The sequence below is a fragment of the Tasmannia lanceolata genome, unplaced genomic scaffold (genome assembly GCF_043159265.1).
Source record: "Tasmannia lanceolata isolate RefF3 unplaced genomic scaffold, GAP_Taslan_0.1 ptg000020l, whole genome shotgun sequence".
Taxonomy (NCBI): domain Eukaryota; kingdom Viridiplantae; phylum Streptophyta; class Magnoliopsida; order Canellales; family Winteraceae; genus Tasmannia; species Tasmannia lanceolata.
The window spans coordinates 21,821,317-21,845,231 of NW_027518697.1; the positions used below are offsets into that span (position 1 = coordinate 21,821,317).

A 23,915-nucleotide genomic window follows, 5' to 3' on the forward strand; every position below is an offset into this window, starting at 1 on the left:
CAAGAAGACACATTGTACAGTCGTCTGAATTTAAAAAGGTTGCAAATGCAAAAGATACAAAGAGAAAAGCAAAGGGGCGATACAAAGAGAAAACCAAAGGGGCGACGATTTATTCGCAACTCCCCTAGGATAATTCGCACCCCCTTTAACGTGAATCGACCTCAAAAAGCATTAAAGTCTGGCCACAATTCAAGTTAGAACGGGTATGTATCCTACAGGGGGTGCTAATTTATCATCTCCCAAAGCAAAATGTTATTTCATTTCCCTGCAAAACATGAAAGTGTTGAATAGAATACAATATAATATACTAGGCTAACTCTGTTAATAAGTTTAAAAAGAAAATAAAGTGTTGAAGACAATACAGTATAATACACCCGTCAAACTCTGTTAAGTTAAAAAAAAGAAGAGTTAGATCATTCCCAGGCTGCTATTCATACCTCCAAAGGCAACTGAGACTACTTTGGCTTGCATCAAATCATTACATGCTTGCCTATGGCTGTAAACACATATGACACCTTCTCCACAATCAGTCCTCAAAATCATCATCATCCTTCATGTACTTCTCTTGCACTGCTGCTGCTGTACGAGTCCCTTGTCAAGGCAAAACCCATCATCTCTTCATTCTATATAATAATTTAAAGGCTGATACAATTCCCAAAAGCTAAACTGAAGGGCGCCCTTGCAAAAAACAGCCACAAGGGCGTCCTAATTGGATCCACGTTACAGAAAGTGCATTTAAAATAGCATTGAAAACTGTAAATTTAATAAAAACACGGAATAATTAATGCACGTTGGGTGGCATGGATCTAATGGGGGCATCCTTGGGGCTGGTTTTTGCAAGGGCGCCCTTCACTTTAGCATTCCTCATATATATTTGCACTGCCATGTTTTGATAATTGCACTAACTCATCTGGGTCTTTTACTATTTAAACAGCTGTCAAAGGTTATTACAGTTCTCAAAAGGCTCTAAGAAGCCCATTAAAAAAGAAAAGACAAACTGAGTTTTTGCAATTATTAAAACATGGTAGTGCCAATATCAGTAGCCTATGTGAAAAGATATTCTCACAAATGGAAAGTAAAGGATATCTATAGTAATCCCAATCAAGGGGAGCAGCGGCAATCTTGCTGAACTCAACGGCACTCCCTTCTATGCTAGCAAATATATAACCATTGCTTTTGTCTATCAGCTTCACAAGATTTCCTACACTTTCTTTATCCTGAAAATCAAAGCCAGTCAAGCTAAATGGAAAAAGAGGCATCATTTGAACATCAACATGGCAAAGCTAAAACGGGAAAGAGTAAATTTGCTGAAAATGAAGATAGCAAACACGAAAAATTTATGAAGCCGATGTACCTGAATATCTAAGGTTGTAAAGTTAACCAGACTAAAATCTTCTACGACCTCACATAGTTCCTTTGTGAGCTTTCTGCAATCAAAATTACAGAAAACTTAAATATAACCCACCAAAAAAAAAAAACTTAAATGTAGTAAAACTCCCATTAACAGTTCCTAGATGAGAAAAACTGAGAAATATTCAGCCAACTGATTCATTTGGACACGTCTGAATGTACCTGTTTCACAAGGAAAATGACAAGGTAAAAAAGAAAGATTTTGTTTGTGATTTTAATCAAAATAGCAGATGTTATATTCTTTTCTTTTTTCTTTTGAAAGGTAAATCAATACTTTAATACAGATGTTATATTCTTTCAGCTGGAACTTTATGGGTTTAGTTTTTTAGTATCCTCTAGTTTTATGATTTGCAAGATATCCTACAAGTTATCATGAACCCATATTTTAATAGTCAAGTAATATTGCATATTGTGCCTCTTTGAGGTTACAGATTCAATCCAAGCTTCCATATACCAAAAGAAAATAATGGACATTGAGTTTCACCTTGTCCAAATCATAGTGTCTTATTCATGGTGATAAAAAGCTGGAAAGGAAACAAACAGAAACCATCTGCAACCTTAAGCCGTTTCAACTCAGCAGTAACATCAAATCTTGTCTCAATAGGGCTGACTGCATTCCGATGGAGAGGGACAAAGAGTTGTCAGAGGAGGAAGGAGATATCCAGTTGGAAGAATTTGAGGAGATTTTAGACTTGGGGATTGATTATGAAGAAGATGTGGAGGAAACAAAGAGAATGTTCACTGATATTGAGAGGCGCGATGCCGGGGAAGAAAAGAAAGGGAAGACTTCTAGGAAGGCCCTGAGTAGATAAAGTGTAACGACCCGATTTCCGACGAGTCGCTACGAGCAAAAGAAAGCAAAAATCATGTAACTATTTTTTTTTTTATACAAGCATCAACCACGATAGAATCTTATTACAACTGAAAGATGTCTTATCATAACAAAGTATTGATAGACATGGTAAATGACGCAAGGCGTCAAAATGTAAAAACTCAGGAACAAACTCTCTGATAACACAGTCCCTTATCCCATGGTTCCTTCATTTGCAAATGCTCCACCATCTAATGCCTCAACTCCTGTGGTGGAGGAATCAACGTCAAGCAGAGTGATAGTAACCTAGCAGGTATGATAGTTCAATCTAAACAGCAGATCAAGATCCATATTTATTCAAATAACATTCAAATACTTTTCCAACATAATAATTCATAGAGATTTTCTAAACCAGAATTCAATTCAAATAAACTGAACAAATACTTTTCCAATATGATAGAAGGTCCAGCCCTGATACCATGATGTGAAATCCCGATCCTACCCATGTAGATATTGTCCGCTATTATCCGGTTCTGGGTCATGCCCTTTTGGGTCACTGCCCTTTTGGGTCCACGCCCTCCCCAGTTTTAAAACACGTCTACATAGTGAGGAGAAACTTCTCATATACAGCCCAGCAACCTTTCCTACCTTTCCTCGAGATTTTCAGAATCATTTCAAATAAATACAATTTAAACTGAATCCATTTCAACATATAATATAGAATAACTTAGAAACAATGTAAATCAAATACTTCACCATTCTTGTTGGATACATTGAAAGTCGTACGAGCAAAGTTAGGTATCACCTGCCTTGTAAAGACTTCGGATGTATATATATTGGGACGGCCTCTAAGTGAGGGTGTGAGGGGCATCATCCTGAAGATAAAATCATATTCACGTTCTGTTTTGGCATAGACACTCATTTTGAGGCGCTATACTGCTGTCTCATTTTTTTATATCAAACTTCCACCAAAGATATATATACCCCAATTTGAGGGTGGTTCCACCTTGCACGTGTATGCCTCCCTACCAAGTGGGCCCAAAAATTAACAGTTATCATCAAATTCATATTTTAAGGTAGTGTCCTTTCTATCCAGGTAATGTCCATCAATGTCCAAAATAATGTTCCCTGTGGACCCCATATTATTTGTTATCAAATTCATATTTCAAGATCATGGGGCCTAGCAGACACTATTCATATGGACCCCACATGTTACTATGCATGTGGACCCCATAGGTTACCATTCATGTGGACCCCACATGCTACTATTCATGTGGGCCCCGCATGTTACTATTCATGTGGGCCTCGCATGTTACTATTCATGTGGGCCCCGCATGTTACTATTCATGTGGGCCTCGCATGTTACTATTCATGTGGGCCCCGCATGTTATTATTCATGTGGGCCACCATTCTTTGGCTACTATGCTCAGCAGTTCGCCTTTCTTCGCCTTTCTTTCCTTACAGTTTACTTTACGGTTACTATGCGAGCATTTCACCGTTCAGTATATAGGTGGTAGAACCAACCATTACTTTATCCATATAGGTGGTAAAACCAACCATTACTTCAAATAAAATATAGGTAGGTGGTAGAACCAACCATGAAAGAGATCATTAAATAATTTAGGTGGTAGAACCAACCATTGAAAGAGATCATTGCTTTCAAATAATTTTAGGTGGTAGAACCAACCATGAAAGAGAGACTATTATAAAAGACTTACTTGGTAGTGGATTTTCTTTTTCCTTCTTCTCTCTCTCTCTTCCTCTTTCTCTTTCTTCTCTTCTCTTCCTCTCTCTCTCTCTCTTCTCTTCTCTTCTCTTCTCTTCTCCTTTTCTTCTCCTCCTCCTCCTCTATTTATAGACATTTTTTTGCATAGTACTTTTTGCATAGTAAAGACTATTTACTATTTTAAATTATTATTTCTGTCGGTCAATAGTATTTTTGCATAGTACTTTTGCATAGTAAAAACTATTTACTATTTTAAATTATTATTTTCGTCGGTTAACAGTATTTTGCATAGTTAATAATATTTTTTTATTATTAATTTTGTCGGTCAATAGTATTTTTGCATTTTTTTATTATTATTTTCGTCGGTGCGATGATATTTTCGTTTCCACTAGGGATGGGTCCCGCTGGTGGTAGGACCCGCTGGTCGTGGGGCCCGCTCGTGTGGGACCCGCTGATGTGGGACCCACTGGTGTTGGATCCGCTTATGTGGGGCCTGCTTGTATGGGGCCCGCTGATGTGGGACCCGCTTATGAATAGTACTCGGTGGGTCCTACTGTGAATAATACTTTTAAATAGTGTATCTCAATAGTGAACTTGCATAGTATTTCTGCATAGTAATCTCGCATAGTGACTATTGTGAATAGTAATTGTGAATAGTGACTATTGGAAATTTTTAACATATATATATATCTATTCCGTTTTTGTTGACATCTGGGGCGGTGGCTTAGTGGTAGGAAGCCGTTCAATCTTAGCTTAGACTTGGGTTCGAATCGTGTACGCCCCATTATGCCAGATGTCCTCATGCCCGATTAACTTGGGGAAAATGAGTAATGGCCGATGATTACCCACCTATGAGGCCATTTTTATATTTATATATATATATATTTTACCGGTTCTTACATTCTACCCCCCTTAAAAAAATTTCGTCCCCGAAATTCCTACGCCCATAACCTAGATATCTTGATAATCAGAATCTCGACACATGATAATTTAAGATCATCTCCTTTACTTTGTAAATCTTAATTTTGATTAGAAATTAACGTCTTGTGAAATCCATCATAATCTGCACTGCCTCTTAAATACTACTAATCTTCTATTCTAGGCAGACATTTTACTCCTATGAATTCCCTTGTTTCCCATAATCCAAAATTTATAAATAAGTTTTCTGACCTTCTGTTGCCCCATCCTGTACCTCGTTGTCATCGTTGATTAGGGCGAAGAAACGCTTTTCAGTTCCTGGCTGTGCGTTCTTATCTTGGGTCAGAGGGCGGTACTGATTTCTTCTTCCCTGGTTCTGCTGATTGTTTGCACCGGTTGATATTGTGGCGGAGGTGGGCGGTTTTGGATGAAGGCTGGTGCCTTAGGGCAATCCCTTCTTCTCCAGCATTGCCCAACGTGAATCCTTCCACAGTGGGGGCACAAGTTCTTTGATGGTGGACCACTATCAATTTTATTTTTTTTTTTCCAGTTTACCCTTGAAATGTGACACATCATATGTCACCTATTAGCTATCTAACCCTACTTAACGACACAACCCACAAGCACCAGGGTTTCCGTAAACCCGGGCTTTGATACCACAACTGTAACGACCCGATTTCCGACGAGTCGCTACGAGCAAAAGAAAGCAAAAATCATGTAACTATTTTATAAAATGAGACAGCACATTCCCCAGGTACATCCGGCTTTTCCCCCATTTATTTTTCTGTCAGTTCTTTTCTGACTTTTTCATTTTCTTTTATTTTTTTCTGCCGGTGTCCTTGCCGCACGGCTAACCACTACCCCTGTCTGAAGGTAGTGACGTTATGGACTTGGATTACGGTCTCGCATTTGCCGAGCCGGGGATACTATCCCTCGGGGATACTTTCCCTTTTTGGTTGGTTTGCCAACGAAAGGCAGTACACGCTTCTCGCGTTGGCCTTTGGACCTTAGGTCCCAGGATGATTCCACCACACCCTTAAGTTCCCCTTCACTTTCCCCCATGTATGCAACATGTATGCAATTACTTACCTTTGCCTTTCTTCCTGCATTCATTTCAATTCATTTGATTCCAGCATTCATTTCAATTCATTTGATTCCAGGCAAGCGAGTATAAATTCACTAAGCAGGTATTTATCAGGCAATTTATAAGCAGAGCTACATTGCATAGACAATTATATTGAACACCATTACAAGACAAGGTCTAGCTGTCACCTGCCTTTTCTTATAGTCGCAGTAGGACGAGATGGCTCCTGTAGGCAAATAAGTGAAATAGGTCAACTTATTTTAGTCTAGGTCCTTTTAATATCACACAGACAACACTTGTCCTTTCTGTGTCCATCAATGTCCAAAATAATGTTCCCTGTGGACCCCATATTATTTGTTATCAAATTCATATTTCAAGATCATGGGGCCTAGCAGACACTATTCATATGGACCCCACATGTTACTATGCATGTGGACCCCATAGGTTACCATTCATGTGGACCCCACATGCTACTATTCATGTGGGCCCCGCATGTTACTATTCATGTGGGCCTCGCATGTTACTATTCATGTGGGCCCCGCATGTTACTATTCATGTGGGCCTCGCATGTTACTATTCATGTGGGCCCCGCATGTTATTATTCATGTGGGCCACCATTCTTTGGCTACTATGCTCAGCAGTTCGCCTTTCTTCGCCTTTCTTTCCTTACAGTTTACTTTACGGTTACTATGCGAGCATTTCACCGTTCAGTATATAGGTGGTAGAACCAACCATTACTTTATCCATATAGGTGGTAAAACCAACCATTACTTCAAATAAAATATAGGTAGGTGGTAGAACCAACCATGAAAGAGATCATTAAATAATTTAGGTGGTAGAACCAACCATTGAAAGAGATCATTGCTTTCAAATAATTTTAGGTGGTAGAACCAACCATGAAAGAGAGACTATTATAAAAGACTTACTTGGTAGTGGATTTTCTTTTTCCTTCTTCTCTCTCTCTCTTCCTCTTTCTCTTTCTTCTCTTCTCTTCCTCTCTCTCTCTCTCTTCTCTTCTCTTCTCTTCTCTTCTCTTCTCCTTTTCTTCTCCTCCTCCTCCTCTATTTATAGACATTTTTTTGCATAGTACTTTTTGCATAGTAAAGACTATTTACTATTTTAAATTATTATTTCTGTCGGTCAATAGTATTTTTGCATAGTACTTTTGCATAGTAAAAACTATTTACTATTTTAAATTATTATTTTCGTCGGTTAACAGTATTTTGCATAGTTAATAATATTTTTTTATTATTAATTTTGTCGGTCAATAGTATTTTTGCATTTTTTTATTATTATTTTCGTCGGTGCGATGATATTTTCGTTTCCACTAGGGATGGGTCCCGCTGGTGGTAGGACCCGCTGGTCGTGGGGCCCGCTCGTGTGGGACCCGCTGATGTGGGACCCACTGGTGTTGGATCCGCTTATGTGGGGCCTGCTTGTATGGGGCCCGCTGATGTGGGACCCGCTTATGAATAGTACTCGGTGGGTCCTACTGTGAATAATACTTTTAAATAGTGTATCTCAATAGTGAACTTGCATAGTATTTCTGCATAGTAATCTCGCATAGTGACTATTGTGAATAGTAATTGTGAATAGTGACTATTGGAAATTTTTAACATATATATATATCTATTCCGTTTTTGTTGACATCTGGGGCGGTGGCTTAGTGGTAGGAAGCCGTTCAATCTTAGCTTAGACTTGGGTTCGAATCGTGTACGCCCCATTATGCCAGATGTCCTCATGCCCGATTAACTTGGGGAAAATGAGTAATGGCCGATGATTACCCACCTATGAGGCCATTTTTATATTTATATATATATATATTTTACCGGTTCTTACATAAAGAGAGTTTGTTTTCTCTTGGGTGTAGATATGGTTTTCCTCTGGAATGCACTGCGATTTTGTCTTTTGTGAGCCTGCGGGGATAGTGGAGTTCTTTCCTTTAGCTGTTTTTTTTTTTTTTTTTGAAATATGACATATTTTTCGGATAAAGATCTTTTCTTCTACGTATCTAATAGCCCCCTCCCTGGTGAGCTCCCAAGTACGCTTCCTCAAAAAACCAGGACTTTCTTTTAGCTGTTTTGAAGGTTGTTGTTTCTGTGTTTTGGTAAACGATGGATCACTGTCAATAGCAAGTGCGCTTGACGGGCTGTGGTCCTTCGTTGCATGATGCTTGAGGGCTTACTGTGATGTCTCCATGGAGTGGTGATTCCTATTTCTGACTTTATGGGACGCCTGGTTCAGAATGGATGATGGGAAATGATCTCTTCCTTGCATCGCTCGATTATGCAGGAGAGACCTTGGTCTTTCGCGTTTTTTGAGTTATCTTGTATCCCAGTTGTACTATTTGGATTTGTATGGTCTGGGGAGTTATTTTTTGTTTTTTCTCATGTTGTTACTGGGTGTTTGTGTATAGGGGTGGGACTACTGGTCCCCAACTTTTCTGCACGCTTTGCTATTATTAATAGATATGTCATCTTCAAAAAAAAAAAAAAAGAATGGCAGAAAAGTTGTATCTGAATGATTGATGAGGCCGAAATGAAATGAAGCATAAAATAAGAAATTTTAATATAGTTGACTTCAATGAAATATAGAAGAACATGAGCACATATGTTCTAAAGAGTTGGAACAAGCACGAGAGAACACAGGGAGTTCGCAAAACCACTTTCAAATGCTAAGACGGGTGGGGGATTGGTTTTGCTTAGCCTGTACTTATTGGAATTTCAAATGGCGGAGTCGTTGCCGATGGTGTAAGTAGAAAAAACGGGATCACCCAACTGGAGTTATAACCCCATCTCATGGGTGGTGGTGTGTGTGTGTGTGTGGGGGGGGGGGGGGGGGGGGGGGGGAGGGGGTACGTGGAAAGGAAGAAAAAAGGAGGAATCGATCCGGAGGCCTGGGGATTGGCGGTGTTTATCTTGCGACTACCTAAATTTCAGATGGTGGGGCAGATGTCGAAGGTGTCATTTGGACAGAAAGGGAGGTGCTTCACCTTTTGGTGTGAATCACATCAATCCGGAAGCCTCATCGGCTGATGTTAGTAAGGAGGTTGACCGGTGGCCTGACTCTGGGACGATCTCCTCATCAGTAGAGGGAGGTATCCCGTCCTTATCTATATCAGGTAAGGAGGTGGAAACGAGGTTGGATACTCTAAAAGCTTGCTTGATAGGCAGGAGGGACACATCTGGGACCCTTAATGAACTTTGGTTGTGGGCTAAAAGAACTTGGGATATCCCCTCCCTTTCTTGCCCATGTACCCTGTCAAAGGACGTAATTTTTTTTATGTTTGAATCGGAGGAGGAGACTGTCGAGATCCTGGCCAAGGGAAACGAGGTCTGGGGCAATCAATTGTATTCTCTGTACACCTGGAGCCGAGAATATGTTCAAGGTACAGAAGCACTTTGGGTTAATTTCCATGGCATCCCACTACACGTATGGGCTACTTCAACGGTTGAAGCCTTAGGAAACATATTCGGTCAGTTCTGGAGGTGAAAATGGAAGGGAGCCATAACCGGTGTATAAACTTTGTGTCCGCTAAAATCCTTGCTCCTTGGTGGAAGTTACCCCCATCCCTTGTTCTAATTCGGATCTCAGGTCGGTGTTACACCGTTGGAATCGAAGTCTAGAATACTGCACCTTAGTTGGGCTCCGACACTGCTCATTGTGAGCCATCCCACTGTACGGAGCTACTACACTCCCCGGAGAAAGAATCTGTGAGGGATCGTAACCCGAATCTGGAAAGGCAGCCGTCGGCGTAGGTGATGAGGCCCTCATTACATCCTTCGGAAAATTAGGGCAAGAGGGTCGTTGATCCTTTGGGGCCCGCTTATTTGAATTCAAATTTCAAATTCCATTGTTCAGTTGAAGCAACAGGAAAATTGCAGGGTGATTTTCCTTCCCCCTTTCTGTTTCCTTCTCTGACTGACGGAAGTGCCTTGGGATAATCAACCAAACAACCTGGACAAGAATGCCTTTTACCTACTGCATCGGGTCCCACTAAAGAAAGTTTCAGGCTAAAGGGTCTCTATCCTAAATATTCACCCAGGCGTGCTAGTTTCGCACGTATGTTGACCCGGAAGGGTAGGCTTGCGAGGCTAAGGAAATTGTTGGGAATCACTAAAGCTGGGACTCCTGGACTATATTTGCCGAGAGCAGTTTTAGGGTCAAAGCCTATATCTCGAAAGCTGAAACCCAGCTTAGCATGGGAGCAAAGATCTGAAGTGGAAGTGTCCGGCCGTCATGGGGAGTACCCTTGTGGAAAATTACTCATGAAAAAACTGGATGCTTCCAAAAAGGTCCCTTCAGAAGGGCTGAAGGATAAAAAGAAAAATATTGCCAGGACCCTTGTGAGTTATGGTTGGGCCTCCCAGCTACCCAAGCATTTGCCGCATACGGATGAAGGTTATCTGGGTCTCCCAAGCCTCTGGCTAGGGAGATTTTAGGTGGTGCTTGGGATTGGGGATAGCATTGAGGAAGGTTACATCTACTATCTATTGACTTTGACAATGGTATTGAAGAGATGGTGCTACACGGAGAAATGATCACCTTCATTTAAAAAAAGGAAGAATTGAGATATCCGTTTTGGGACAAGAACCTAAGCCATTTTCAAACTTTTTGATTAAAGTATTCAATTTTTACAGTCTTTTACATCATGGGAAGTCGAAAAGGTCTCCTCGATTTAGGTTGGATGGCAATGAGTACTACGCCGCCATTAATGCCCATTATTGCAGGATGAGATCTTTGTACTCTACAATGAGTGTGAGTTGACACCTGGTCCTTCGTCAATGGCCATTCTGAGGCGGTGAATCACAAAAGTAGGAATAGCCACCTTTCTTGTCCCTTCGCTTCCCTTGCAAATAGTAAGAATAGAGGAAAAGAAAACTTAGCAGAAGACCAGATGAAAAATTTGAATGATACTTCTTTAGGCCGGTCCTCTTCCTCGAGCACTCTGGTGTTGGGTAGGAAGAGGAAGCAGACTGTGGACTTAACCGAGATGGAGGAAACTCTGAGCAGGATAAAAGCTACGGTCTACAATGAAGAGTTGGCTTCCAAATTATCACCAACGCCGAGAGAAGTCATTAGGGACTTCTTGAAGAGACAATGGAAGCTCTTTAAAGAGGCAGCTAATAAGAGATCGGAAGTATTTTTTAGTGTCGCTGGGTTGTGCAATGTTAAAGAAACTCACTCGCCTATGCATAAACACCCCTTCTTTACCAAGGTCCTAGCAGATGAAAAGAATCTGAGGCTTCTACGATGGGAAGGAGATAAAACGTCGAGGATTCAGAAGTTGGAGGCTATGATCAAACGGAAAAGGGCATCCGAAGAAAAGGACACAAACGTTGAGGAACTCTCGGCTATCAGTCTTGATGAGGAGGTCTTTGCATCTGAGATTGAGCGACTTCTGTCGGACTTACAAAAATGCTCATCTTAAGGGAAGCTGATTCAAGTTATTTAATAGCAGGTTGGACAGGTTTTGACAAGTGTCTTGGAATGGAGGTATATTGGTTTTTCGATGGTTACAGCCTTCAAAGTATCTAACTCGATGGATGGGATGGTACAGATGTGACTTAAGGAATTTTTTATTTTTTTCTTATGGCCGAGTGGTGATCCCCTGGATCCCATACGTTGTAAATCAGAGAGGGACTTCTGGTCCCTATCTTCTGTAATTCTCGTATGAGTAATAATAATATATATACATATATGTCATTTTCAAAAAATGAAATATAGAAGAACATTGTGATTTTTTTATTGTCAATAAAAGTTCTAGGTGTGATAAAAAATGAGGTTGATCAAGAAAGAGAAACGAGGAGAAGAAAGGGATCAAAGCGAAGGGAAAAGAAAAATGCCAGTGACCTGACTTGAGGGAGAACCCACTCATTCACATTTAAACACCCCCCTCGCCTTTTCTTTTGTTCCACCCTTCTGTTCTGCCCCATTCTGGTCTGTTCCGGTCATTCTGGCAGGAACAAACCATTTTGCCTGAAATCATGCCAATATTTCAGCAAATTTCGAGCTTCTCAGCAGTGCTTTTCATATCAGATCTGGGTCAACACTATTTGCTTATTTTACACTACAAGTATTAGTATATACTACCAAGGGCAATATCATGAAATAGCACAGGGAGTTCCGCATTTTAATCAATTGACATATAATTGCTTATGAGGATCTGCACTTACAATGTGCTGCTCAACAATGGCCACAATGTTGGCATTAATTGCTTCCAAAAAATTCTATAGTGGTGTTGTTGCTCATTTAGGTCCTCATTGTAAATACTCAAATAGCATTTATCAATCAGAAAGATATTTTTAAATCTCCACCGAAACCAACATAAAACGACCAAAATGTTCCATTTCCCTCCCCACCAAAACAGTACCAAAATCAAAATGTATGCAAAAAACAAAACCGAAATGTTTAAGCGCATTAGTATACTATATCAATATATATTACATAACTATACAGGATTTGCTCGGCAATTTCGCAGAAAGCCATTTCACAGCTGGCTTTTGCATGTGAGAACAGCCACATCAGATGAATTAAATGAATAAGACAAAACATGCAAAAAAAGTCAACTTGTGTGGCTGTTCTCACATGCAAAAGTCAGCCGTGAAATAGCTTTCCGCGAAATTGCCTAGCTTATATGGATTACATGTGAAATGCGGTGTATTTATTATGTATAAATATTTATCTGAAATCACGAATTACATGTGAAATGTGGTGTGTACTGAATTATCAGCGCATCTCACTAGGTGTTGGAAGTTATTATATCCTTAATGACTGGCTTGCTTATGCGATGATTTCTAAGTGTGCATCTGTGCTTATTCTTGCAGTTCCTGAAGTTTTATTTTAAAATATTATCATTAGCATATGTTTCCATATGTTTCCGACTTTCCGTAATTTTACAGAATTTCCATTGAAATTTCCAACAGAAACTGAAATGTTTAAGTTTCTATGGTGACCGAAACCGAAACCGAAATTAAGAACCTTGATCAGAAATACAAAATTCATCTCATGAGGCAGTAAATATATTTCTAGATTTTCTAAGCAATATATACTCTTATCACTATACTTCTAAGGGGAACAAGAAAGGGTTAAATTCGCACTATGGAAGAGAAAAGTACAAAGACAATGATACTGTAATGTCAACATCATAGATGACAAAGAATCCAACCCCACCTAGGAGCAGAATACTACTTATCATGGCGAATGCCATTTAAGCTTAAGATAATGGACAAGCTTAAAATAATGGACTAGTCATCTTGTCAACAAGCTTAAAATAATGGACTAGTCATCTTGTCAACCAACTCAGGGAAAAGGATAATGCTGCAAGGATCCGATTTACATAAAAATCGTTATAAAAAATCTTCAACCGAATATCACACCTGTACTTGGCTGAGCGAGGATCTTGATCAAGATGGTATTGTAAATACGATAAATCTTGAACATCCGTATAATATTCGAGGTTGAAAGCTGCAATAGATACAGGCACATTAAGGATCCAGAGTGCTCAATATATGTGACCGCACCAAAACAGAATGATGAGATACTTATATATATACCAGAATACAAGGCCCTAGCCATACCTAGCTTCCCATAGCTCTCTATTAGATCGATCTTAGATAAGACATTGATATGTGGCAGTTCCAGATGTAACATGGTTGATAGTGAGAGAAGCAATGCACTCACATATTTTCCAGGATCACTACACAGATGGGCATCAACTAAGTGCATAACAGTCAACTGCAAAACATGAAAAAAAAAAAACATTGAGACCATGACACCATTTTGAAGCAATACTCCTATGCGAAACGTAGTCATTTTCATAAAATTGTGTTGAATTATACACAATCATGGATTTAAACTTCAGTTTCAGTTTCGGTCCCTACCGAAACCCTTTATTATTATTATTATTATTATTATTGCAAATTTCGGTCATTTCGGCCGAAATTAATAATTTCGGAATTTCGGTCAAAATGACCTGATTTCTGTCGAAATTGAAACCAAAATCTGAAATTTATTGATTTCGGACCCGAGCGAAATTTCAGATTTTGGCCAAAATTTAAAACAATGCACACAACTACCACTGCAATATTCTATGGATAATCATACCCTAAGGTCCATCTTCTTTATGAGTTTGGAAATAACTTTCTTTGCATTTGAATGAAGGAAGAAAAGTTCAACTTGTCCAGGAAAATCAAACAGAAGGTAGTGATCTGCAAGGTAAAGACAGTGTAATAAGAGAAAAAGGGCAATGTTAAGGTATTATGTAACTTCAATAGCTTCATTAGCAAGTGAAATGTTAAGGTAATTGTAACTTGAATAGCTTCACTAGTATTTACAAAATTGCGAACCAGTTGATTGAAATAACAAAGAAATATGATGACAACACAATAGAATAACAATTAGAAGCTCAATAAACATCATTTTGAGACATTAGGTACAAACAAACAGTGCAGCAACCATTCCCCAGCAACCGTTTTACGATTGCCAAAGTATTAGATAGTTCACAAGGACGGGGTATTAAGAAGTTAACGATAGAATTTTCTAGTTATGGAAGATTTATGTGGTTAAGATAGTGAGTGAACCTGTTTTAGCCTCGGAATACCACAAAATGCAGTACAGTATCTAGGGTTCTAGAATTTATAGAGGGTAGAGAACAATTTTTTTTGTTTTTGTTTTTGAGGGATGCTAATCTCACAGGAGCCCTTGTGGAAACGGGCTACAAGGGCCATACCATTGGAGCCACATCATCCTCAGTGCATTTATAATGGCACTGATAACAGTAGAAGGCAATGACATGGCTCCAATGGTGCGGCCCTTGTCGCCTGTTTCTACAAGGGCTCCTGTGAGTTTATCATCCCTCTTTTTTAGCTTAAGAAAAACAAAGTTGTTGCTTGAATCACATGGAAACCCGGTTGTAACCTTAGTTGTAAATTCCGTTTCGGTCGCCATTTCGTTTTGGCCACCGAAACGAAATTTCGGTGGGATTTCGGTCATTTCGGTGCATTTCGGTTGAAACTTTTCGTTCACACAAAAAATATATTAAAAAATATGAGAAAAATCCAAAAAAATAAAAAATCAATAGAAAAAGATGAAAAACTAATAAATAGTCCAAAATATGTGTCCCAAAAGGCATATTCATTACTTAAACACATAAAGTCTTGCACAAGTCCAACTGATAGTCTGATACATAGAAAAACATAAAAAACCAAAAAGAGCCGTTCCAGGCTATGAAGCACGGGTACGGGTGCGGGTACGACACGACACGGGTACGTGATTTGCCAAAAAAGCCGGGTGCGGGTGCGTTCGGGTACGCCAAATATAATAATATATTTTAATATTTTATTATATATTTATAAAAATTTAAAAAAAAAATTGTAGAGCAATCAAATAACAATAACATCACCAAAATGGAAAATTCTAATATTACTCTTCATTTCATAAGTAATTAAGTTCCATATTTCATAACATGAGGCATCAATACATCATTCATTAGAAAAAAAGTCTGTCACCAGTGTGTTGACCAGTGCCTGACAAGATGAATAATTTTTAGAGACCAAATTATGAGATTTTTTTTACCGGACTTTTGGGATTTAATAATGTTTGGACAAAATAGATTTTATGAATTTTTAAAATTTGAAAAATACCCCACCGTTTGGAAGTTAAGAAAGTTAAAATTTTGACCCGACCATTTTTCTTTGAACTTTGTATTAGAACTGGAGAGTTGACTTTTTTTCCTTTTAGATTTGGGTGTTGAAACTATTTTTAATAAATCCAAAAGGGGGGTATTCCATTATTTACATGTAAATCTTAAGTAAATGGACAATAAAATAGTAAAGACATTTACTTAAATGGTTTACATGTAAATACTGAGTACAGGAAAGTAGAGAGAAGTATAGGAGAGGAAAGAGAAGCAGCAGGAAGAAGCAGGCCATTTACATGTAAATACTGAGTGCAGGAAAGTAGAGAGAAGTATAGGAGAGGAAAGAGAAGCAGCAGGAAGAAGCAGGACTTGTCGGGTACGCGTGGTGCGCACCAGGTTTCAGGGGCATTGTTGTAAAATCTGCAAAATCTAGTCAAACTAGCCGTTATGCACGATTCCGGCCGGAATGGAGAATTTCGTTCCGGCATTGTAACGAAACCGGTTCGTTTCGTCCATTCCGGACGAAACGAAACCGGTTCGTTTCGTCCATTCCGGACGAAACGAAACGGAATTTACAACAATGGTTGTAACACAAGTAACAAAATCAACTGATCTCAATGCGAACCAGTTGGAACAGAAAGCAACCATAATGTGTGGTCTTTAATCTTTATGCAAACACTTTGCATGGAAAGTGTTAGAAGTATGTATATGTGTGTGTTGATGCCAAAGGGCATAGTGGTCATTGTACTCTTCTCTCTTTATATAAATACTCTCTTTATATAAATACATAAGGGAGGGGGAGCTATCCTCAACTCTCTTTCTCTCATTCTCATCTCCTCTTCTTCCTCTAACATGGTATCAGAGCCCTAGGGTTACGATGCCCTAGGGACCACATCTGCCTCGCCTCGCCTCCACCTCTCCTCCCTCTCTCTCTCTCTCTCTCTCTCTCTCTCTCTCTCTCTCTCTCTCTCTCTCTGAAAAACCTAACACCAAATCCATCCTTTCCAAACCCTAACCCTAACCCGTGACCAGTACCATGAATAGTGCTATGAACAGTATCGTGAACAATATCGTGAATAGTACCCGTGAACAGTACAATGAATAGTGCCCCCTCCAACTCCAAATCAGTGCTGCATCCTCTCTCCCTTACCCAAATCAATATCGCACCCTCTATCCTACCCCAACATATGTTCCTAAACCCTGCCCCCACCTTATTTTACTTCACGTCCTTAAAACCCTAAACAATTTTCTATTCCTTCGCAGCTTTTTCTATTTTTCCTAGTGCCCTAATGCACTAGATTGCCATTCTATTTTGGCGTGTAGTCTTACGCCTCCCTCCACTATCTCTCTTCTCCGGAGCCGCAGTATGTCTTTTGGGCCAATCTAAGCTCCTTTATCTTTTGTTGTTTACTTCCACTTTCCTTGTTTTTCCTACCCTTTCTCTTCTATCAAAGGTGCACATTGCGTGTTTGCTGAAATGTATAAGTGAGCTATTGTGCCTCCGCCTTCATCTCCTAACCTCTCCTCTCCTCATGGGTAGTGATCCTATGTCTTCTTATGCTTTGTCTCTTCATCGGAGCTACGCTATTATGGCCGGGATTGTCGTGTATGTCCTCCTCAGTATGCCAACTTCGCAAATCATTTTATGGTCACAAACAATCACCTCGAGCCTGATTTGGGAAGTTCAGTGATGCCCTCATGAGATATGGCATGAAATAATGTAGAGTTGACCACTCGGTGTTTAGTCATCAGTCGAGTGTTGTCCATGTCCTTCTCACAGTCTATGTTGATGATATTATCATTGCTGGCATACAAAAGTTGAAGGTATTTCTGCGAAAAGAGTTCTCCACAAAAGAGCTTGGTCGCCTTAGATATTTTTTTAGGATTGAGGCAGCTTACCCTGGTAGTAGCCTCTCTCTCTCTCTCTCTCTCTCTCTCTCTCTCACAACGGAAGTATGTTTTAGATTTACTAGATGAGACTAAATCCTTGGGTATGAAACCATCTGCTATTCCCATCTGCGACTTGTTAGAAGACCCGGGCAGGTACAAACGGCTAGTTGGTAAGCTCATATACCTCACAGTCACTCGCCCAAATATTTCATATGTCGTGGGGGTTGTCAGCCAGTTCATGAGTACTCCTCGTACCTCCCACTGAGCAGATGTGATTCAGATCCTTAGATATTTGAAAAGCGCTCCAGGGAGAGGACTGCTTTTCAAAAGACGTGGCCATATGAAGTTAGAAGGTTTTTGTGGTGCTGACCGGGCAGGGTCACCGGCTAATAGACGATCCACTACTGGATATTGCACCTTTGTTTTAATTTAGTGTCCTAGCGAAGCAAGAAACAAAATGTTGAATCCAAGTCGAGTGCTGAAGCAGAATACAGAGTTGTGTCACATACTGGTAGTGAGCTTATCTGGTTGCGCTCCCTTCTATCTGAGATTTGATTTTCATCATCTTACCCAGCTGAGTTGTATGGTGACAATAAAGTTGTTATCCACATTGATAACAACCCAATGTTTCATAAGCGTACCAAACACATAAAGGTGGTCTGCCATTTCATACGTCACAGGATCCAACAGGGCGAGATATGCACTATTTTCACTCGGTCAACAGATCAACTAGCTGATAACTACACCAAACCCTTGAGCAAAGCTAAATTTAGTGATATTTGTAGCAAGCTAGGAATGCATAATATATACATTCCATCTTGAGGGGGGAGTGTTAGAAGTATGTGTGTATGTTGATGCCTAAGGGCATAGTGGCCATTGTACTCTTCTCTCTTTATATAAATACATCAGTGAGGGGGAGCTATCCTCAACTCACTCTTTCTTTCTCTCATTTTCATCTCGTCTCCTTCTAACAAGAAGTAAATAGCACAAACTTTTTTGATGGGTCTATTATCCTTCTCTACTCCATGCTTAATGCATACTATCATGTATCAACCAAATGTGGTCTTATGGCTATCAGGCTTCTCAGCAAATTAATATTAGAATAATAGGGTAAAATAAGATCCAATTTCATTCGGGCTCTTGCGCCAAATATGAGTAGCCCTTAGAAAAGACTACCTATTTATTCTTCTATCCCCGCATTAAAATTGCATCCATATGCATAGTAAAGACCATTTACCATCTATGTTGCATGGATTCTTTACCCCCCTCCCTCCAATGCCGAATCCATGTCGACATGTTTTGACATGCGTTTCGGACATGGATTCGCATGGGACACAACCGGATTCTTATTGTAGCCATGTCCCGCACGAATCATATTTTTTCAGGTGAATCTGACACATTGTTGAGATGCGAATCCTGTGTATTTTCCCTTTAAACGAGTTTTTTTAACTTTTTTTTATAAATAAAAGCATAACCCCTCCGCTTTTATTAAAAAACCTAGTGCCTCGACCCTCCACCCTCTAACAGCAATCCCCCTTCTTCGAATCTCTTAATCCCTAATGCCTTGACCTTTCCCCCTAAAATTGTTCAGGAATATGTGTGTGTGGTTGGGCGGGGGGGGGGGTGTTGTTGTTGTTGGGTTTTCTAGGGATCATCGTAGAAGGCATTTCACGGATGGGCCTGTTGCATGTGAAAGCAGCCACCTCAGATGAGTTAAATGAATAAGGCAAAATCTTAGCCTATGTGGCTGCTCTCACATGCAATAGCCCATCCGCGAAATGCCTCCAGTGATGGTCCCAAGCAAATCCCTACAAATATATATATGTCTATTATATTAAAGAGGAAAGGGCGTTTTACTGTTCATTGCTGACATGTCAGCCTCTCCTTCGTCTTAGCATATATTTTCTGCGTTTTTTTTATTTCGAAAGTGACTTAAAAAAAAAAGATTCTCTTACGTGTCACTCTCCCTTTCGCCCTCACGTTAAGAGAGAGAAAAAATAGCAATCGAAATTAGGATGTCCAGCGAAACGCCTGAAATATCGGCCTGAGATTTTCTCTCCATATTTTCTGTAGAGATTTTTTCTCGCGACATATCGTTGCTTTTTCTCGCGAGATGTCGTTGCGATATACGCATCCTCTGTGTATAGCCAATTTATATACACACAATCTATATCCCGTGGCGATATACACATTCTCTGTGTCTAGCCGCTTTGAAGATCAAGGAATTCCAAAAGTCAGAATTCGAACGTTTCAGAATTCTAAAAGCTTCGGGAAGACGTTTACTTATATATGTATTAGGATTCCAACCCCACTCATCTTTCTCCCTCCAGACGTCCCGAACATGGCGCTCTTCGAAACCTCTTCTTCTCCACATCTGCACCTAATCTCTTCTTTTTCGACTTCGTCAAGGAGGTAAGCTAGCCGTTCATTTTCTTCACTTTTTGGTTAAGGTTAATACCCTTAATTCTAGGTTGGGGTTTTTATTTTAATACCTTCATTTTTTTCCCAAGATTTTATGGTTAGGGTTAAGTTGTCTTCCATGATTTTAGGGTTAGGGTTTTTTTTTACCGTTTTGGTTTATCTTAATTGGAGCTAGGGTTAGGGTATTTTAATAGGGTTAAGCTTTTTTATGTTTTTTTTCTGCTTGCTTTTCATGAGGTTAATAATGTAAATGGAACTCAGAGAACATATGGCTGGTAGAAATGTACTTCTTTAGGTTTTCAAGATGAAGAGCTTCTAAGATGAAGAGCTTTACCATCTATACAGGTTAGAGAAAGGAGCTGCAGAGGGTTCAATTGAGATTCCAAAAGTTTTGCTGCATTCTCTTTCTTCATGCATCTGTTGTTTTCTTTTATATATGATTGTAATACTATTAATTGCTACATTATGTTGGCTATGACAGGAAAAGGAGCATGGATTATTATGGCTGTTATTTCCTTCTTCTTTTTTTATTTCATCTTTTTAATATAATTTACACTGTGGCTAAGTTGTGTTATTAAATTCCAATACATATCATTAAGAGAAATAGTTGCTGGGCACTGAAAAGTTTTTTTCATTGGTGTAAATCAAATTTCCTATTTTCTAACTCGGTAGTCAAAATTTCAAAAAGCTTCTGAGATACATTTTTGTGTCTGTGATTTGTATCACCTCTGATGTGGTACGGATGAAAGTCTGCTTCTACTTCTTCAGATGAGGAATTCAACTTTAAAGTGGGAGAGGCATATTGCTACAATTCTCTTGATTTCTATTATCCTTTTACTTTGGAATGTCATTTATTCCTATGATTCTTCATTGAATAATTGATGTATTTTGCATCTTCACTATCATCAAGTGTATTCTTTGTTAAAGTTTTGTCTCCACACAATGCCTCACAATTTATTTGCAATTACACTTTTTTGCAGAAGAGCCACATGAAGATCTCATTCGATTTTGCCGATCAGGTTCATCAACATGCCTCACACAAGTTGACCTTTTGCTTCTCATGCTGTTAATAAGCATTTTGTCAATGAGCTATTATTTCATGAATATGTAATTTCTGGATTAGATGAGCTTTTTACTTTGGGATTATAATTTTGCCCCCACACACAACTTATACATGTAAACCTCATAGGCATTGCTCAACTCTTCGGTTTTGTTCTCCCACATGGCATTGCTCAACTCATTTGTTTGTTTGCTATTCAACTTTCATTCCCTCTCAGTTTCTTTTCAGTTTTGATTGTTTGTTATTCAACTTTCATTCCCTCAAAGAGAAGTTGTGTGGTCAATTACCATATATAAATGAAATTATTGTGGCACAGTTTGGATACGAAGAAATTTTACAAAATTTTATACTTTTCCATTATTTGCTTACACCTGAAAAAAATGTACCTCCAGGAGAAAATCGAAAGCCTGTTGGAATTTCCTGTTTCCTTTAATCCATGCTCATATTGCAAGACTTTTCTGGAAAAGTTTGTATAAGTAATTTTTCCAGAGATTTGTTTTTCCAAACAGGGCATTAGTCCATGTGGTTTTCTTATGAGATAATGGAATTTAGGTTTTACAGATCTTGAATCTTATTGAAGTAATAGAGGCCTTGGTAGGTAATCACTTTAATCATTTTCTTTTGGGTAACACTATTAGGGAGATGATTTTTTCACCCACCCGTAGGATTATGCTCCCCGTTGTAAAGGTGAATTGTGGCATCTCCTCACTATTAATATCATCCACTCTCTTTTTTTTTCATTACAAAAAAAATTCATTTACTTTTTCTTTACACGGTCAGTATCATTTATTTTTTTTATACACGATTAATGTCTTCTATATTTTTTTTCTTTTTCGCCCCGTGCATCGCATGGGTTTCTTACTAGTGTGTGTGTGTGTGTGTGTGTGTGTGTGTATATATATATATATATATATATATAAAGTATTAAAATTTTTATTTAATTTAATAAAAATTACTTGTTGAAGAGAATGAGAGAAGAGAATGAATGAGTTAGAGAGCTATGTTCCCCATCACCAATGTATTTATATAAAGGGAAGAAGTACAATGAGCAAAATGCTCTTAGGCACACATACACCATCCAACACTCCCCCTCAAGCTGGAATGAATATATCATAATCATACATTCCTAGTTTGTTACAAATATCACCCCCTTTTACTTTACTCGATGACTTAGTAAATACACCGGCTAACTAGTCCACTGATCGAGTGAAAGTGACGCTAATCTCACCCATATGAATTCTTTGACGAATGAAGTGACAGTCCACTTCAATATGCTTGGTTCGCTCATGCAAAACTGGGTTGGTAGCAATATGGATAGCGGCCTTATTATCACAACGTAGGAGAGCTGGAGATGAGGAAGAGAACCCAATCTCAGATAAGAGTGAGCGCAACCACATGAGCTCTCCACTAGTATGTAACATGGCTTGGTATTCGGCTTCTACATTAGATTTGGATACTATGCCTTGCTTCTTGCTTGGCCATGACACTAAATTTCCCCCAACAAAGGTACAATACCCAGTGGTGGATCTCCATACTGCTGGGGATCCTGTCCAGTCTGCATTTCAAAATACCTCGTGTGCTTTTCAAGTAGCGAAGGATCCGAATCACAGCTGCCCAATGAGAGTTACGTGGTGCACTCATGAACTGGCTAACTACCCCTACAGCAAATGAAATATCTGGGCGAGTCACTGTGAGGTATATAAGCTTTCCCACCAAACACCTGCCAGGATCATCTAACAACTCTCCCTTATCTGGAAGTAGCTTTGTATTTGGGTCCATGTGAACAGCAGCTGGTTTCATACCCAAAGAGCCGGTCTCATCGAATAGATCTAGAGCGTATTTCCTTTACGAAAGGAAAAGGCCACTACAAGAGTAAGCTACCTCAATCCCCAGAAATGATCTTAAGCAACCTAGATCCTTGGTGGAAATTCTTTTTGCAGGAACGCCTTCAATTTCTGTATGCTGAAGGAGTCGAAGGAGCCGAGATCACCTGCAATGGGGGTGAAGCGGACTCAACAAGGTCAGGGAGAACAAAGATTGGAAGAGGGACTTGTGCGTCTGGCCTGAACTACTCTCAATGGGAGTCGAAAGAAAGAGACAGACTCAAAGAAGGTGACGTCAGTGGAAACAAATAGCCGGTGCAACCGAGGACTATAACATCCATAACCTTTCTGGGTACGGGAGTAGCCCAGAAAGACACATCTCTCTGCCCGAGGAGCCAATTTATCCGGGCTAGGAGAGAGGTGGTGAACAAAGCAGACACAACCAAAGACTCGTGGGATGATGGGAAAAGGGTCTCCTGGAGGATGTAGGACCGAGAAAGGGGATGTACCATCTAAGACAGAAGATGGGAGCCGATTAGCCAGGAAACTAGATGTAAGGATGGCATCGCTCCAATAGGTTTAAAGGACTCGCTTTTGAAAGATAAGAGTGAGGGCCATATCAAGTAAGTATCGGAGTTTCCTCTTGGCTACACCATTTTGCTGAGAGGTGTACAAGAGGATTGATGAACAAGACCATGAGTGGATAAGAAATCGTGAAAGTCAAAAGACAAGTACTCCCTAGCATTATGAGTGCGCAAGCATTAGAGTGTGATTATATTGGTTACTAATCTCAGCGTGGAAAGTATGAAAAGTAGTGAACACCTCATAGCGGTCTTTGAGAAGAAATAGCCATGTCATAGGGGAGAAATCATCCACAAATATGACAAAATAGCGATAACCAAGGAGAGACGTGGTCCGGGAGGGACCCCATACAACAGAATACCCCAAAGCAAAAGGAATAGAGACTCTACTACTAACTCGGGATGGAAAGGACACACGACGGTGCTTCCTGAGTTCACATGACTTGCACTGGAATAAAGAAATATGACTATAATTAAAAGGTGACTGCTGAAGCTTTTGGAGAGAAGGGTGGCCGAGACGATAGTGCCACTGATAAAGATCGACTGAGCTA

General features: G+C 39.6%; 1 protein-coding gene and 1 long non-coding RNA gene across 4 annotated transcripts in view; both read right to left on the reverse strand.

Annotated features, from left to right (window-relative positions):
- Positions 1-235: 235 nt before the first annotated feature.
- The window catches only part of QQT1 (P-loop containing nucleoside triphosphate hydrolases superfamily protein), a 52,459-nt gene continuing 28,779 nt past the window's right edge, over positions 236-23,915 (reverse strand). The window contains exons 6-11 of one of the 3 annotated variants that reach the window (XR_013237686.1): positions 14,056-14,159; positions 13,530-13,686; positions 13,329-13,416; positions 1,355-1,427; positions 438-1,217; positions 236-265 (exon numbers count right to left, since the gene is read on the reverse strand). Coding sequence is in view for 2 of the 3 variants with exons in the window: in XM_077365246.1 (XP_077221361.1) it covers positions 957-1,217; positions 1,355-1,427; positions 13,329-13,416; positions 13,530-13,686; positions 14,056-14,159 (683 nt within the window). In the remaining variant the exon portion in view is untranslated. Of the gene's footprint in view, positions 1,218-1,354; positions 1,428-13,328; positions 13,417-13,529; positions 13,687-14,055; positions 14,160-23,915 lie in introns of all 3 variants that reach the window. The other 2 variants (XM_077365248.1, XM_077365246.1) reach the window with 2 other exon arrangements.
- On the reverse strand, positions 2,278-5,525 carry LOC143854600 (uncharacterized). The gene is made up of 2 exons (XR_013237552.1): positions 3,940-5,525; positions 2,278-3,246 (listed from the first exon to the last, which is right to left on the reverse strand). It is a non-coding gene; the product is annotated as an uncharacterized LOC143854600 (long non-coding RNA).